Source organism: Anopheles maculipalpis, chromosome 2RL (assembly GCF_943734695.1).
Source record: "Anopheles maculipalpis chromosome 2RL, idAnoMacuDA_375_x, whole genome shotgun sequence".
In the NCBI taxonomy this organism is placed as follows: domain Eukaryota; kingdom Metazoa; phylum Arthropoda; class Insecta; order Diptera; family Culicidae; genus Anopheles; species Anopheles maculipalpis.
Window position 1 is genome coordinate 91,119,592 of NC_064871.1, and position 12,761 is coordinate 91,132,352.

A 12,761-nucleotide genomic window follows, 5' to 3' on the forward strand; every position below is an offset into this window, starting at 1 on the left:
TGCATTTTTTAGAATATTTCTTAAAAATTGGTTTGGAACCCTAAACCAAGCATGCAGAAACATTCTTCGATAGTTTAACAAACAATATAATACTATTTCCTACCATAATTGATAATTGATATTAATAAGAGTTTTCAAAGTTTTTGCCAAACGGCTGCATTAGCCTACCGAAAACTGGAAACAGTTACCATATTGTAATGATTAACGGCTATTTTTCAAAATGGCTGCTTGGCGTACACTGATAATTTTTGATTGATGATTTTGACAGCGAAGGAAAACATCGCGCAGTTTGTCAGACCGGAACTGTCAGATTGGCGATGAGTTCAAAAGCAAAACATCCTCGATTTCGTCTGGATGCGTGAATTTTTATTTTCTCCTGTGTGTGTTTTTTTTAGATAATAATGGCTCGTAACTATAGATTTTATCGAACAAACAACGTGGAAGGAAGGATGGCTAGAATCCAAACGGTAGTGTTTCAGGAAAGTTAAGAAAATATTGCTCACCGAAAGGGAAATCGAAAATCGGGGTCGACACCACCTCCACACACATACGGGTTCCCCGATACGCACAAGCAACTGCAAAACGGGTAGATGGCCCGTTCTTTGCTGGTTGCCTCAACGAGCTTCCACCAAACGACGCACAAAGTCATTCGCTGTAGATTAAGCAGTGAGTGTAGAGAAAGGAAAAACGCAACCCCTCCCACCCATTAGCTTCCGGATAATGCCATGGATCGTGTGAAGCTGTGCGATCAGATACTCCTGCAGAAGCTGCACCTGCTCAGCAATGAGGTGCTCCGTACGAACCGCGGCATCACCGAGCGGGACATGGAGGAAGCGTTCAAGCAGTCGATCGGTTACCGTGCACCGCGATTCTTCCCACAGAACGATGGCATCCTGGCGATCGTGTACAGTGCCATATTTGTGGTGGTGCTCTTTATCATCACACCGTTTTTGGCCGGCTTTCTCGAGCTCGCCCTCGGTATGCGTTGCATCGTGCCAAACAACTATCTCATCTGGGAGGCAACCCGTCCCGTTTCGAACTGCGACTTTTGCCGGGGCGTTGACCGGCCAATCATACTGCAAAACCTGACGCGTGAAGAGTTTCAACCATACGCGTACTCCTCGCGACCGATCATTATAAAACGGGCGGTATCGCACTGGCCAGCGGTACGATTGCTTAACTACACGTTTTTGAAGGATCTGTACCTAAAGCATCCGGCCGCACTGGACAGCCTGCACGAGGATTGTCAGTTTTTGCACTTCAAATCAAACTTCCAAACGTTGCGCGATGTCTTCCGGATGTCGGACGACCGGGCTGAGTTCCGTGCTGGCCAGCAACCGTGGTACGTAGGGTGGAGTAACTGCAATCCGGCCGTACTGGCGGAACTGCGCAAGCTTTATCCGAAGCCACACTTCCTGCCGGACGATGCTGAGATGCCGAACACGGATTTTGTGTTTCTCGGGTACGAACAGGGTGCTGTAATGCATGTAAGTAGTAGGCTGGGTGTATGACTAGGCTGACCAGATGGATTAGATGAAAAAACGGAACATGTAGTCGACATCAAAATACCGGACAAATTGAGAATTCTCACGGATACAATGGGACTTCAACTCTTGATTGAAAAAAGGGACTGTCCCGCAAAATACGGAGCGTTTGGTCAGCCTATGTATGACACACACACACACACACACACACACACACACACACACACACATGATCCGCTCGAGTGCATAGCTTAGTACGATTTTCTCTTTTTTTTTGTACAGATCGATTACATCCCTCGGTTGATGTGGCAGGCACAGCTGCGTGGCAACAAGAGCTGGATTCTGGCACCAACGCCCGAGTGCGATGCGGAGTGTCGCAGCTTCAGCTTTTACGTTGAGCCGGGCGATGCGTTGCTTGTCGATACGCGGCTTTGGTATCACGGTACGTTTATCCATTCGAAGGGTGAATTTTCCCTTACTATACAGTCCGAGTATGGTTAAAAGCAAATGAAGGTGGTGAGAAAAAGGACACCGTAACACCAACCGGATCAGGATGCGAAGTGACGTGACGTTTTTTTTTTAATTCAAGGGAGTCAAAAAACGCCAATTAATTAAATGATAAAGATTTCTGCGCACTTTTGCTCAGCAAAAGATCGTTTAACGATCGCTAAAGGGCGGGAGATAAAGATCGAAGAAAAAAAGGGAAGCAGACGACCTTTTTCCGTTAGTGTTGTGCGTGTGTGTGCTAGGTACGTACAGTTTTGTTTTTAAATTCTTCCTATCCAGTGTTTCACGATTTCGTTCAAGTGTTTTTTTTTTGTGTGGAGTGTATTTTTTTCGTTCTCATTTTCTAGTGCCATTTTTAAAACATATTTATTTGTGCAGTAGTTTTTTTTTTTCATTTGTATAAGTTGACATGTGTGAATGTATTTTTTTTTAAACGAGTGTACGCGTGTGCTGACTAATTTTAATCTTCACTGTTGTGTGGCCCATACTATGTGCAAAACGGTGTAATTTCCTCGTTTTTTCGTTTTGGCTATTTAATTCCGGTAGTGTCTATGTATATAGTTAAGTCTGCTACAATGCTGCATAGTCGGTCTTACGATGCGACGAGACGATTGTTTTAGGTGTAGAATACAAGCCTAAATAGAAGAAACCAATCCTAAATGGTTTAATGGAAACAGCATTATTTACAAAGCAAACAACCAAAAAACTAAAACCGTTCCGAGAGCAATAAATCTGAATGTAGGGTAAATACGCTAGGGGTAAATATGGCAAACTGTGTCAAAAAAAAAAAAAATAGTAATTAGGGTTTTTTTTTTCTAAACATTTGTATCGATAATATCACGTGCGTATGTATAAGTGAAGTGATAATTTATTCATAAAACATGTAATTTAGGTCAGTATATAAACATTTTCAGTAAACAATGAGTTCCTTGTTGCTAGGAAATATTGTACAACATCCGGATGAACGGTGTGCTTGTTATGTTACTATCATACACACTTTTAGTGAGTGTTCGTATCCAAAATCGACTTTTTTCAGTGTCGACAGCACAAAAAAAGCTCAAACAAATGGCACTGGTCGATTGTGTTTATAAAAAGAGCGTCTTTTTCACGAATTTCATTCGATGATGTCTATGCCCAACGATCGTACCCAGTATGTGCACCAAGCAACCAGCGCAAATGTCATAGCAACTAGCCAGCTAGCCACGATGCCATCAACACTAAGCATCCTGCATCGAACAGTAACAGTAGACCCAACCAAACCCAACTCCTGTTAAAAGCGCATCGAAAGTCGCGGCGTCGGTGGTAGAGGTGGGGGCGTTGGCATAGCCGTGAACGACGCATCAAACGGTCCACTGCTAACCTCTTCCTGTCTGCCGGCAAGAATCGTTGTCAGCAGGGGAAGATTAACCAATCGCATGGCCGGATCCGCACACATGTGCTTGCAGCCGCGCACATCGAGCTCCCGCAACCGGTCAGCATGGCAGGCGATATGATCGAGACTAAAGTCGGTCAGTTGATAGCAGCGCCGAAGGCTTAGCGTACGCAAACGGCGCAGATGGACGACAATCTGTTCGACCGCACGATCGCTGATGTTGTGACACTCGCTAAGATCGAGATGCTCGATAGCTGGACATCCCTGCACCATCGTGCGGATTCCGTCGAACGAAATTTGCTGACACCGGGCAAGGGACAGCTGGCGAAGATCAGCGATCCTGAAATTGCACATCAACGTTACATCCGTAAGACCATTGCAACCGGTTAGATTGAGAATGGCAAGCTGCTGTAGACGACCGACGTAATGCCCGCTAAAGGAAGACGTTGAATCGCTCTGTGCCGATTGCAGATTGTCTTTGCGCTGCATCGCCTCCATGAGAAGCTTTTTCCGTTCCGCATCCTCGACGATTTCCTGCTCGGCACGGCTACGCAACGAGATACGCATGTGTGGTGGTGCTGTTGCTGCTAGCTGTGGTGGTTCCGGTTCCGGTTGGTGCTGTGGTGCTTCTTCGTCCAGATGGTTTGGTTGTGCATTTTCACGCTCAACACCACGTGGGCCCGAATTCCTCTGTTCGTGACGCTCGATTTTTGCCAACATTCCCAACCCCGTCAATCCTTCATCCGATAGTTTGCCACAATTTTCTAGATCGAGCTCTTTTAGCCGAACTAGGTTGCGGATGATGAACTGTACGGAAAGATCCGACACAGCATGAAAACAGTAGCCAAGATCGAGCACTTGTAATGCGGATAGATTTTCCGCAATCGCAATAATGGACTGTTCGCACAGGTTCAACCCCTGGATCCGAAGTTCCCGCAGTGTGTGGTTCGGTTTGGATGCGATGCCTTCGAGGATGCCTGCCCCATTCACTTCCTTACAGTAGGAAATGTCCAGCACTTCCAGCGAAGCAAGTTGCCCAAGCTCACGAACACCCTGATTGCTAAGGGCGCGACATAGCCGCATTTGCAGCACGCGCAATCCGGTCAAATCGCGGCAAATCTGCAATAGACAGGCATCGGTCAGACGGTAAGTTTTCGAGAGGTTCAAGTGCTGCAGGTGCATTGCATGGGCGGTAATAAGTGTTCCGAGTCCTCGATTCGATAGCTGCTCGCAACGGTTCAGCTCTAGCCGTTCGAGACGCAACGTCGGACTCATGCTGGCCAACACTTCGAGCGCATTATCGTCGACGAGCGTTTCGCTGAAATTGAGTGCCCGTAGCGATTCCTTTCGCTCGTCAATTAGCTGCGAGATGTAATGAAAGGTAAGCACCGACTCTGAGGGTTGTTTGCCATCGCAGGTGTAAAATTTCCGATAGAGACCTTGGTGAAAGGATATATGACAGCCGGCCAGGTCGAGTACGCGCAGCGAAGGTAGAATGTCCACTATTCGGTCTAGAATTCCATCGGAAAGATACTGGATGTGGTTGAGCGAGAGTTCGGTAACGTTAGCAAGGATCTGCCGGAGTTGCTCTCGTTCGGCCGGATCGTCAAACAGTCGCACACACATGAACAGATCGCGACAGGATCCGATCGTAAGGGATCGCAGTGCTGGCAGACAGCGAAGAATTGCAATCATATCGCGTTCCTGTATTTCACAGGCCTGAAACACGATTCGCTGGATGTGTGGTCCGAACTGGGTAAAGAAGCTGCCGATTCGTTCAAAGTCCACCTCCGAAAGTTGAATGTTTGGGAAGTGGCGAAAGCTGTGCATAAGGTCGCGCACTGGCGGGACGTTCACGTCGAACGGTTGACGGTGCAGCACAAGCCAGAAGTTGGCGAGGAATGCGGTGTGGCGCGATGCTTCACACCAACGGCGACAGGTTTGGCTGGCTTCGCGTCTATCGGACGGTGCAAGGTAGGTGAAAATTTTAACCAATATCTAAAAAGAGAGGTTGGAGGTGGTGGTTAGAGGCGTTCCGTTTACATGAAGCGACTGGTGTAAAATCTCATCCCCGAAATTCCATCTACGGATAAAGACTTAAGCGCTCCATCGCCTGCTCGGATGATTTTGAGTGTATGCGAATCGTTTGCTATATTAGTCAGCAGAAATCTTGCAGGCAGATATAACCTACCCCCTTGCGTCACATTTATTATCTTCATCCGGGCAAATATCTTCATAGTAGCGAAAGAAGACGGTTCACTATCATTCGATCTTCGACCGATACAAGGTTTAATGGTCCTTTTCGTGGTGGTAACTTCTAAAACAATTGCGTGAAATCACTTTCATAACATTGCGTTATCGGAGGCTTCGCTACCGTCTGCGTTTTTTTTCTCCTTCCTACTATGCGAGGTCTCGTGACCCAGAGTCAGGGGAGAGAGAAAAAAACCAAACATCCATCGGTAGAATCTTACCTCCATCGGAAGATCCGCATACGGTGGGCCGAACTCATCGAAGCAGCTACTGAAGGACAGATAGGACCGCTTTTCTTCGGACCGCTGGAAACTGTGGCCACGAATTCCAGGTCCTTCCCGGAGCGCCATAATGCGTAATTTATTGGAAAAGGTGGTTCGAACACACCAAAAAGTTCTCCCCAAGTCTACCGAATCCAGCAAATACGTCTTCCAACGAACACCTATTACCTCCACCCAGAACCACGCACTGTGACGGATTGTGGCCGTGTACTTGACCGCGCGTCAACTGATGTTGGCCACACAAAGCTGCCGTGATGATAACACCAACCCTCTCGGCTGTTGATGTTGACGCGTTGCTTTACGATGTGTGCGTTGTGGCTGGAGCGTGATCTCTGGGGGTGGAGGGCTCTGTTTATATCCACGTTGTTTGACGTTTGACTGATACGTTTGAAAGGGGTTGTGAAAAGCGTGGAAAGAGAGCCGAGAATGTGGGTGAGGTTGCGTAGCGACAACTGAGTGTGCGTGAGAGAGGGATTGTTTTGAAAACGGCACGAATGAACGCGCGAATCAGCTGAGCAGGCCGAGGGAAATTTTGAAGGAGTGGAAAACTGTAGCAGTAGGGATGGACAGCGATTTTGGTGGGAAGGTAACCGTTTATTTCAAAACGAGCGCTCAGTAGGTATTATTAGAAGAAAAATTTTACATCAGAGTTATTTAGAAAACTCGTTCGAACTTGCGCCAATACATTCTAATCTAATTGGGTTATTCGTAGAGTTAATCTAATAAGTGCTCAAGAAAAGTTCCTGGTGAAAGTCATCACTCAGCAGCAATTTGATATCCTGGGAATTGGCTTTGTTACACGTGAGGCCTCTCGTGACGAACTCCTGCTATTACATTGTTAACCTATCATTTACTTCGGATTATTGGCGAAAATCTGTGACATGTTCACATGTTATAGCCTCCAGAAAAGTCATTCAAAGAAAGGTTTAACTTGGGTAAATCCATGGCACCCTAAATTTCTCTACACTTGCTGTTGCAATTACGCACCAGCAGGGAGAGCCCCCCGCCTGGTGGTGCTGGCACAAAAAGCGTAATCTCCAAAGATCAGCTGACCCTTGGCAACTAGTCAAACAGCGAGGGCCGCGGCATGGAAGCGTGTGTATGTGTGTACAGGAATGTCAGAAGCGGAGAAAAAAGGGACCAAAATTCGGGGTGTCACGTTGTGCCGGCATAACGACGCTGTTTCCCCTAAATTTGTGATGCGTGTGAAACGCTGAGGAAAATGCTTTTCCCCTAGTTTTGTTGCCCAAAAGTTCATCTTGACAGCGAGCGAGAGAATTGGTGGATGAATCTCTCGCTCTCTTGCTCCCACTCTCAAGAAAAACAAGCTGAGCGTGTTTGCCGGCTAACGTGCAGTGGAAGCATACATTCCGGCGCTGACCTCTGTGGTGGCGACATTCGCCATTACTACCGTGCCATCGTTGGCATTGGGTGCCGAGTATTATACACACGTCACTTTGGTCTGTCCGTGCACAATCGTGTGAAGTGAAGTTGTGAAAAATTGCGTGAAGAAAACCGGATCAATCTAGTGTAAAGTAGTGTGTGTGTGTGTGTGTGGGTGGCAAAAAGTGGTTCTATTTCGAGTGGATAGATGAAACGTTTACGTTAAGAACCTCCCAAACTTCCCGCAAACGAAGTTGTGCCATACAAAATTATCAAAACACCAAAAAATGTCCCGCCGGAAGCAGGCTAAACCGAGAGCTCTCAAGCGTAAGTTTAGTTTGTGCCACTGTAGGGAAAATATAAAAATTTAATTGTGACAGAGACAGAGAGAAAAAAAACCGGACTTTCATACACAAAGATTCACACAAGCTATCATCATCGGCCGCCGAACTGCAGCAAACAGCTAGAGCCTAGCCTTCCCCCCGTGTAGGAACGCGAAAGGACGAAAAACGAAGTAGCCGGGCAGGAGTGGCGGCCGTTATGGGCGAGGGAGTCAAATTTTGGCGCGCATTTTCCCTGGGGAAAACACCCCTCCCCCCCATACACTCGTTTTTCATCCACTATACACACACAGCACAACAACCAGAGCAACACAGCATAAAGGCGCGAGCGAAACATTCGATTTCTCTCCCTCACCGGTGGGTTTTTCGCGGTGAATCCACGAGAGACCAAGAAAGTGGGAATGTTGTATTTATCCACCGTACCATGTGATGATGATTCGTTCTCGCTTGTTCACACACATCCAAAGGTTGCTTGGATATTTTCCCACTCTCTCTGTCTCGCATGTTTTCCGCATGCGTGTGTGTTTGTGTTTGTCGATCAGAGCCAACCGACTATCAACTATCCTTCGTCCACCCTCTCGGGAAGGGCATGTATGTGCCGGGAAGGGAAGGATTCATTCGATTCCAAAATTCCATTTCACACCCTGTCTCGGTTCGGCTTCGGCTACGGTACCCTTGCCACGTCTCACGTATCCTTGGAGACGGGTGGAACAATATCACGAACATTGAACATCGGAATAGTGCATGTGCTCTGGTTGGTAATAGTAGTGGTAGTAACAGTAACCGATGTTGGTGGAGACGATAGAATAGGACGTCGACCGAAGTACCACCGTTCATCCCAATGTCGGGAGCATCCTTGGGGAGATACGCCATTCCCGGAGGATGTACCGTATTACAGTAACGTCGATATGAAAATGAATGTGTTATTATGTATATAGACACACTCACACATACATATGGGTAGGTGGGGTGGGGATGGTGAACAAGCAACACACGTACAAGGATTCGATTTTGACAGTAAATATTGTTGAGGTAAGGGAGACATCGGTGTGTGTCTCATAGGTGGGCTCTAATGCATAGAGTAACCAGTGTACGCTTAGTGCATAGTAACCGAACGGTTGTGAGTTTAACTATTGGTTAGGATTGAAGCATTTCGGATTGTTGTGCGGTCAGAACATTCATGATTATGTCCTCATTTGCAAAAAGGATAGCAAGACAGACAGGGACAAAAATGCATAACATTTAGTACTAAGAGAGGTAAAACTAAGCAAGAATTCTGCGGTGATCCTTGGGACGGGTCACATTATCAGCAAAGTGTGCCCCTCCCTTCTTTATCCTGACCGTCCGCTCGCTGCCATGTGAATCCCCCCCAAAAAAAGGGACATCAGCACTCTCAGGATATTGTTGTCCTCGCCACGCCTGTTCATGCATTCGTTGGTTGGAATGCGACCGCGAACGGAGTGAACAACTTCCAACACGAGGCAAGTAAGAGAGAGAGAGAGAGATAGAGAGAGACCGAAAGCGAGACAGGAAGGAGCTCGTAAACGGGGGTGCAAAACTCCCCTGGGAGCGGAAAGATGAAATTGGTGAAATACACCCAAGAACCCATCGACCGTCGTCGGGCGCTAGTGGAAGGGTATCAGCTATGGGAATACACATTTTCACAAAATCGAGAAAACCGGCCGGTGACCATGCGTCCACCGCACGCCTCCAGTACGCTTTGCCTTCTGTCGGCTTGATGTCGAGTAAGAGGAGTTGCCCCACTGGGGATTCCTCCGCCTGATGGCTGGCGCTCGCTGACGATACCTCGATATTTCTAGCGCCTGGGAGATTCACTGGAACACGGTGAACGGAGGGGCGACAGCGAGTGGTACGAATGGTACTGGGCTTTTGGGGCCAGGACGACCCCCGTGGGAATCACAAAGGGGAGCACTCACGATATACATACAATGCCAGGCGACCGGTGCTACAACTTTCAAGCGAACAGGGATACACACAACACAGTAGATAGATATGAATATATTACAGTGCGAAAGCGAGACCCCCAAGCTCTGGTTGAAAGGCTGAAGGTGGAGGTTTTTTTGTTTCGTGAGGTTAGGGTGAGTCCTGGTGGGGGGGACCGTTGGGAAAAAAATGTGCGCGCGAAGCTGGAAAACTTGATTGTGATAGTGTGCGACACATATCCACCGACTCACACACAAACAGCATGCGACCAGCAGCTAGGCAAGAACGGGGCACCAGAAATGGGAGGAAGCGTCCGACCCCCGGTCCAATGGAGCGCCAGAACAGCAGATCTGCATGCGTGCGTCAACAGCTCATCCCCGGCTAAACCCTTTCTAACTGTGTGACGACAATTTCGATTTGACGTTTTGTTCTTGCCAAGCAGCATAAACAAAGCGGGACAAAGCGTGCGACGGTTTTAGTTTTATTTCGCTGAAACAGCTTTGATGCACTGCAGTGTGTGCAACGGCAAACGAAAGTTGGTCCACAGCAACCGGATAACTAATACCTCACTGCACTCCCACGGGTGACCGTTAGATGACCAGTGGGACTAGGTTAGCTGGTCACATGCACTCCCGATCCACTCTCAGACATCCCTCCCGGCAGGAAGCAGCATGTGGTTTTTGGAGTGGAAAAAAAAGTTTCTGGCAACACTGTGAAGATGCAGCAAGTGTATTGTGGCCGTGAGGATAGGGCATTAGATACAAAGCGGAAGAGTTGATTTATTTCCTGTTAAACATGTATTCCAGGAAAGCATTGTGTAACGACGTTAAGTATATTACGCATACAAAACGCCTAAAAGTATGCAATCCTGTCTTCATGAAAGACTTTTACATCACACGGCAGGGGAGAGGTTCAAATCCCATCCAGACCGTTTTATCGTAGTGGGGACTGTCTGTCCAACTATGTTTAATCAACAAGTATAGTAAGTCATTCGACGGCCCGGTAGGTTCTACACACGGTAGGACCATCGGAGTTTAAATCCCATTCTGCCACGCCGGATGGCTTATATCTGATAAGCCATTAGATATGGCCCCGTGTGACCGTGTGAAGGTCTTTAAGCCAAGAAGAAAGAGAGAGAGAGAGAGAGAGAGAGAGAGAGAGAGAGAGACAGAGAGAGAGAGAGAGTAAGCCATTCGATGGCCGGCAAGACTTAATAGGTTGTAAAGCCAAGAAGAAAAAAAAGAAGAGGCCTCCTTAAACTACGCATAGCATGTAAGGAATGATTTGAAATATTTGGGCAGAAAGAATACACCCAATTTTTTCGATAAAATTTACAGAAAGCAGAAAAGGTAGAAGGCATCATATACACCAAACATCTACCTTCAGCTAAATATTTGTACGATTGTTTTTTCTTAGTCAACATTTTTAGGAAGATACACCTGAGGTGCTTCATTCTAAACCTTCTAATCCACATCGTGGTTGATCTGCTAATTTTCGGGCGTAAATCCCAGCAATAAATTTGCTAAACTATTGCCACAAAGACCTTATTGCAATTGCATTCAACTATAATTAATCGATAACCCAACCAGCTCTTGTACCTTCTCAGTAAAATAGCTCTCAGTACTCGATCAGTGCGATACGGCATCTTAATCCGAAAGCTAATCGCTAATACTCCGCTACACGAAGTCACCGGTACTTAAACGGTGTCTAATCGTTCTATAAATTACTTTCCATTAAAACCCTTCCTTGTTTTAGGCTTTTCGTAAGGTCGCTCACGACAAAGACAGCTTCACGGAAGCGCCTGAACGAGCTAGAAAAGAAGACCGTACGGATTGGTGATTCAATTACGGAAGGCATTTTATTGCTCGATTTGTTTATTTACTGTCCATGGTTAGCGGAGGTAGATTAGCTCTTGCTCAAAATCAGTTCATCGTAAGGAAAGATGCTTCATTGCGATGGAATGCAGAGTCTTTGGCAGCTGGAGCTGAGGTACTGAGTGAGATTTATAAGCCTATTTCTAAACGACTTTGTATGCAATTAGTAATTGTTAGTCGCAGACGTTTGTTGCACGTAAGGTTAATCCATTATGATTATCCGGGAGTTGGTCAGACAGCTGAGCCTCTATACGTTTCTGAAATCTATGTCCGTTGCTGCTGCTGCTCCTACTCTACAACAGGGCAGAACATCTAAATTGCAACATTGCAATTTAAAAATATAGGAAGCAAAATTGTATAATTAGTCATTTGGAAGATCAAGAGACCGTAAGAATACAAATTACTGATAGCAGTAAACACTCGAAGTACATCCACAATAAATAGGTGTCCTGTAAAGCGTGAAGGAAATCGGAAATAAAAAAGCAAAGCCAAACGGTCATGGGGGACACTTTTCCGAATTGTAAAAATTAATGACCTCTTGCTTTCGGGTGCTTTCCGTGTCGCAAAAAAAAATCACCACACCCGAGGAGCACGTTTTTGTCAACACCAACTGAACGACCCCCTTTGGAGCGGACACGGATGCGACTCTGCACATGGTAATTGCTGTTTTCGCGCTAATGTTGCAGGCAGGCGCGCTGGCCACGTGGGTGATTATTCACCCTGGTCTCTGGCCAACGGGCTCAGAACCGGAACCACATTATCGTTGAAATACCGCAGCGATTGGTACACTGTCCGGCCGTGAGATGTGGTGTGGTTTAGTGGTTTAAGTTCTGCGGCAAATCCGAACCTCACACACTGCCGGGCACACCATCATGATGCGTCCGGTTTGGTTTGGCGAGCGGGACAAAAAATACGCAACGCACGTTCCCACAATTAAAATACAGCGTGTGCGTATGAGGGTAAGCGCTTCTGGCTTGCTGGGTCGGTCGTGCCGGAATGGCAACCCTTTCTTGCCGACCGGATGTCGCATTGTTGGGTGCCGTTGGGATCACTTTGCTTCTTTTGCGTTCGTTTGCCCTTAAAAGCAGTCGTTTCGGTGCGTTTTTTTTTGGGGGGGTTTCCGACACGAAATGGTCCAATGGCGCGTTGATGCAGTACGCGCCATACATTCGACCATTCGGATGTGTACGACCGGGTGAAATTACCAAGTACGCATCGCGTTACACCGAAAAAGGGAGGACCTCCTTCGGTGTGGCCTGTGTACTCCTTTATCAATTAAGCTCTCCGAACGGTTGGGTTCTGGGGGTTCCCATTGTTACACGTGC

General features: G+C 47.0%; 5 protein-coding genes across 6 annotated transcripts in view; 3 read left to right on the plus strand and 2 right to left on the minus strand.

Moving 5' to 3' along the window:
• The window catches only part of LOC126568629 (protein anon-73B1), a 793,767-nt gene that overhangs the window by 548,898 nt on the left and 232,108 nt on the right, over positions 1-12,761 (minus strand). The gene's annotated exons all lie outside the window — the stretch shown is intronic.
• Positions 1-12,761, plus strand: part of LOC126568418 (uncharacterized) — a 366,923-nt gene that overhangs the window by 103,960 nt on the left and 250,202 nt on the right. The window lies entirely within an intron of this gene.
• Positions 707-1,990, plus strand: LOC126568359 (uncharacterized). Its single transcript, XM_050224823.1, has 2 exons — positions 707-1,487; positions 1,767-1,990. The coding sequence occupies exons 1-2, from the start codon at positions 726-728 to the stop codon at positions 1,983-1,985; spliced, it is 981 nt and encodes a 326-aa protein (XP_050080780.1). The 5' UTR covers positions 707-725; the 3' UTR covers positions 1,986-1,990.
• LOC126567928 (uncharacterized) lies at positions 3,118-5,963 on the minus strand. Its single transcript, XM_050224295.1, has 2 exons — positions 5,835-5,963; positions 3,118-5,361 (listed from the first exon to the last, which is right to left on the minus strand). Exons 1-2 carry the CDS (start codon positions 5,961-5,963, stop codon positions 3,262-3,264), a joined length of 2,229 nt encoding a protein of 742 aa, XP_050080252.1. The 3' UTR covers positions 3,118-3,261.
• The window catches only part of LOC126567733 (zinc finger protein 423 homolog), a 73,796-nt gene continuing 68,599 nt past the window's right edge, over positions 7,565-12,761 (plus strand). The window contains exon 1 of the mRNA XM_050224001.1: positions 7,565-7,604. Within this exon, the coding sequence (XP_050079958.1) occupies positions 7,565-7,604 (40 nt within the window). The remainder of the gene's footprint in view (positions 7,605-12,761) is intronic.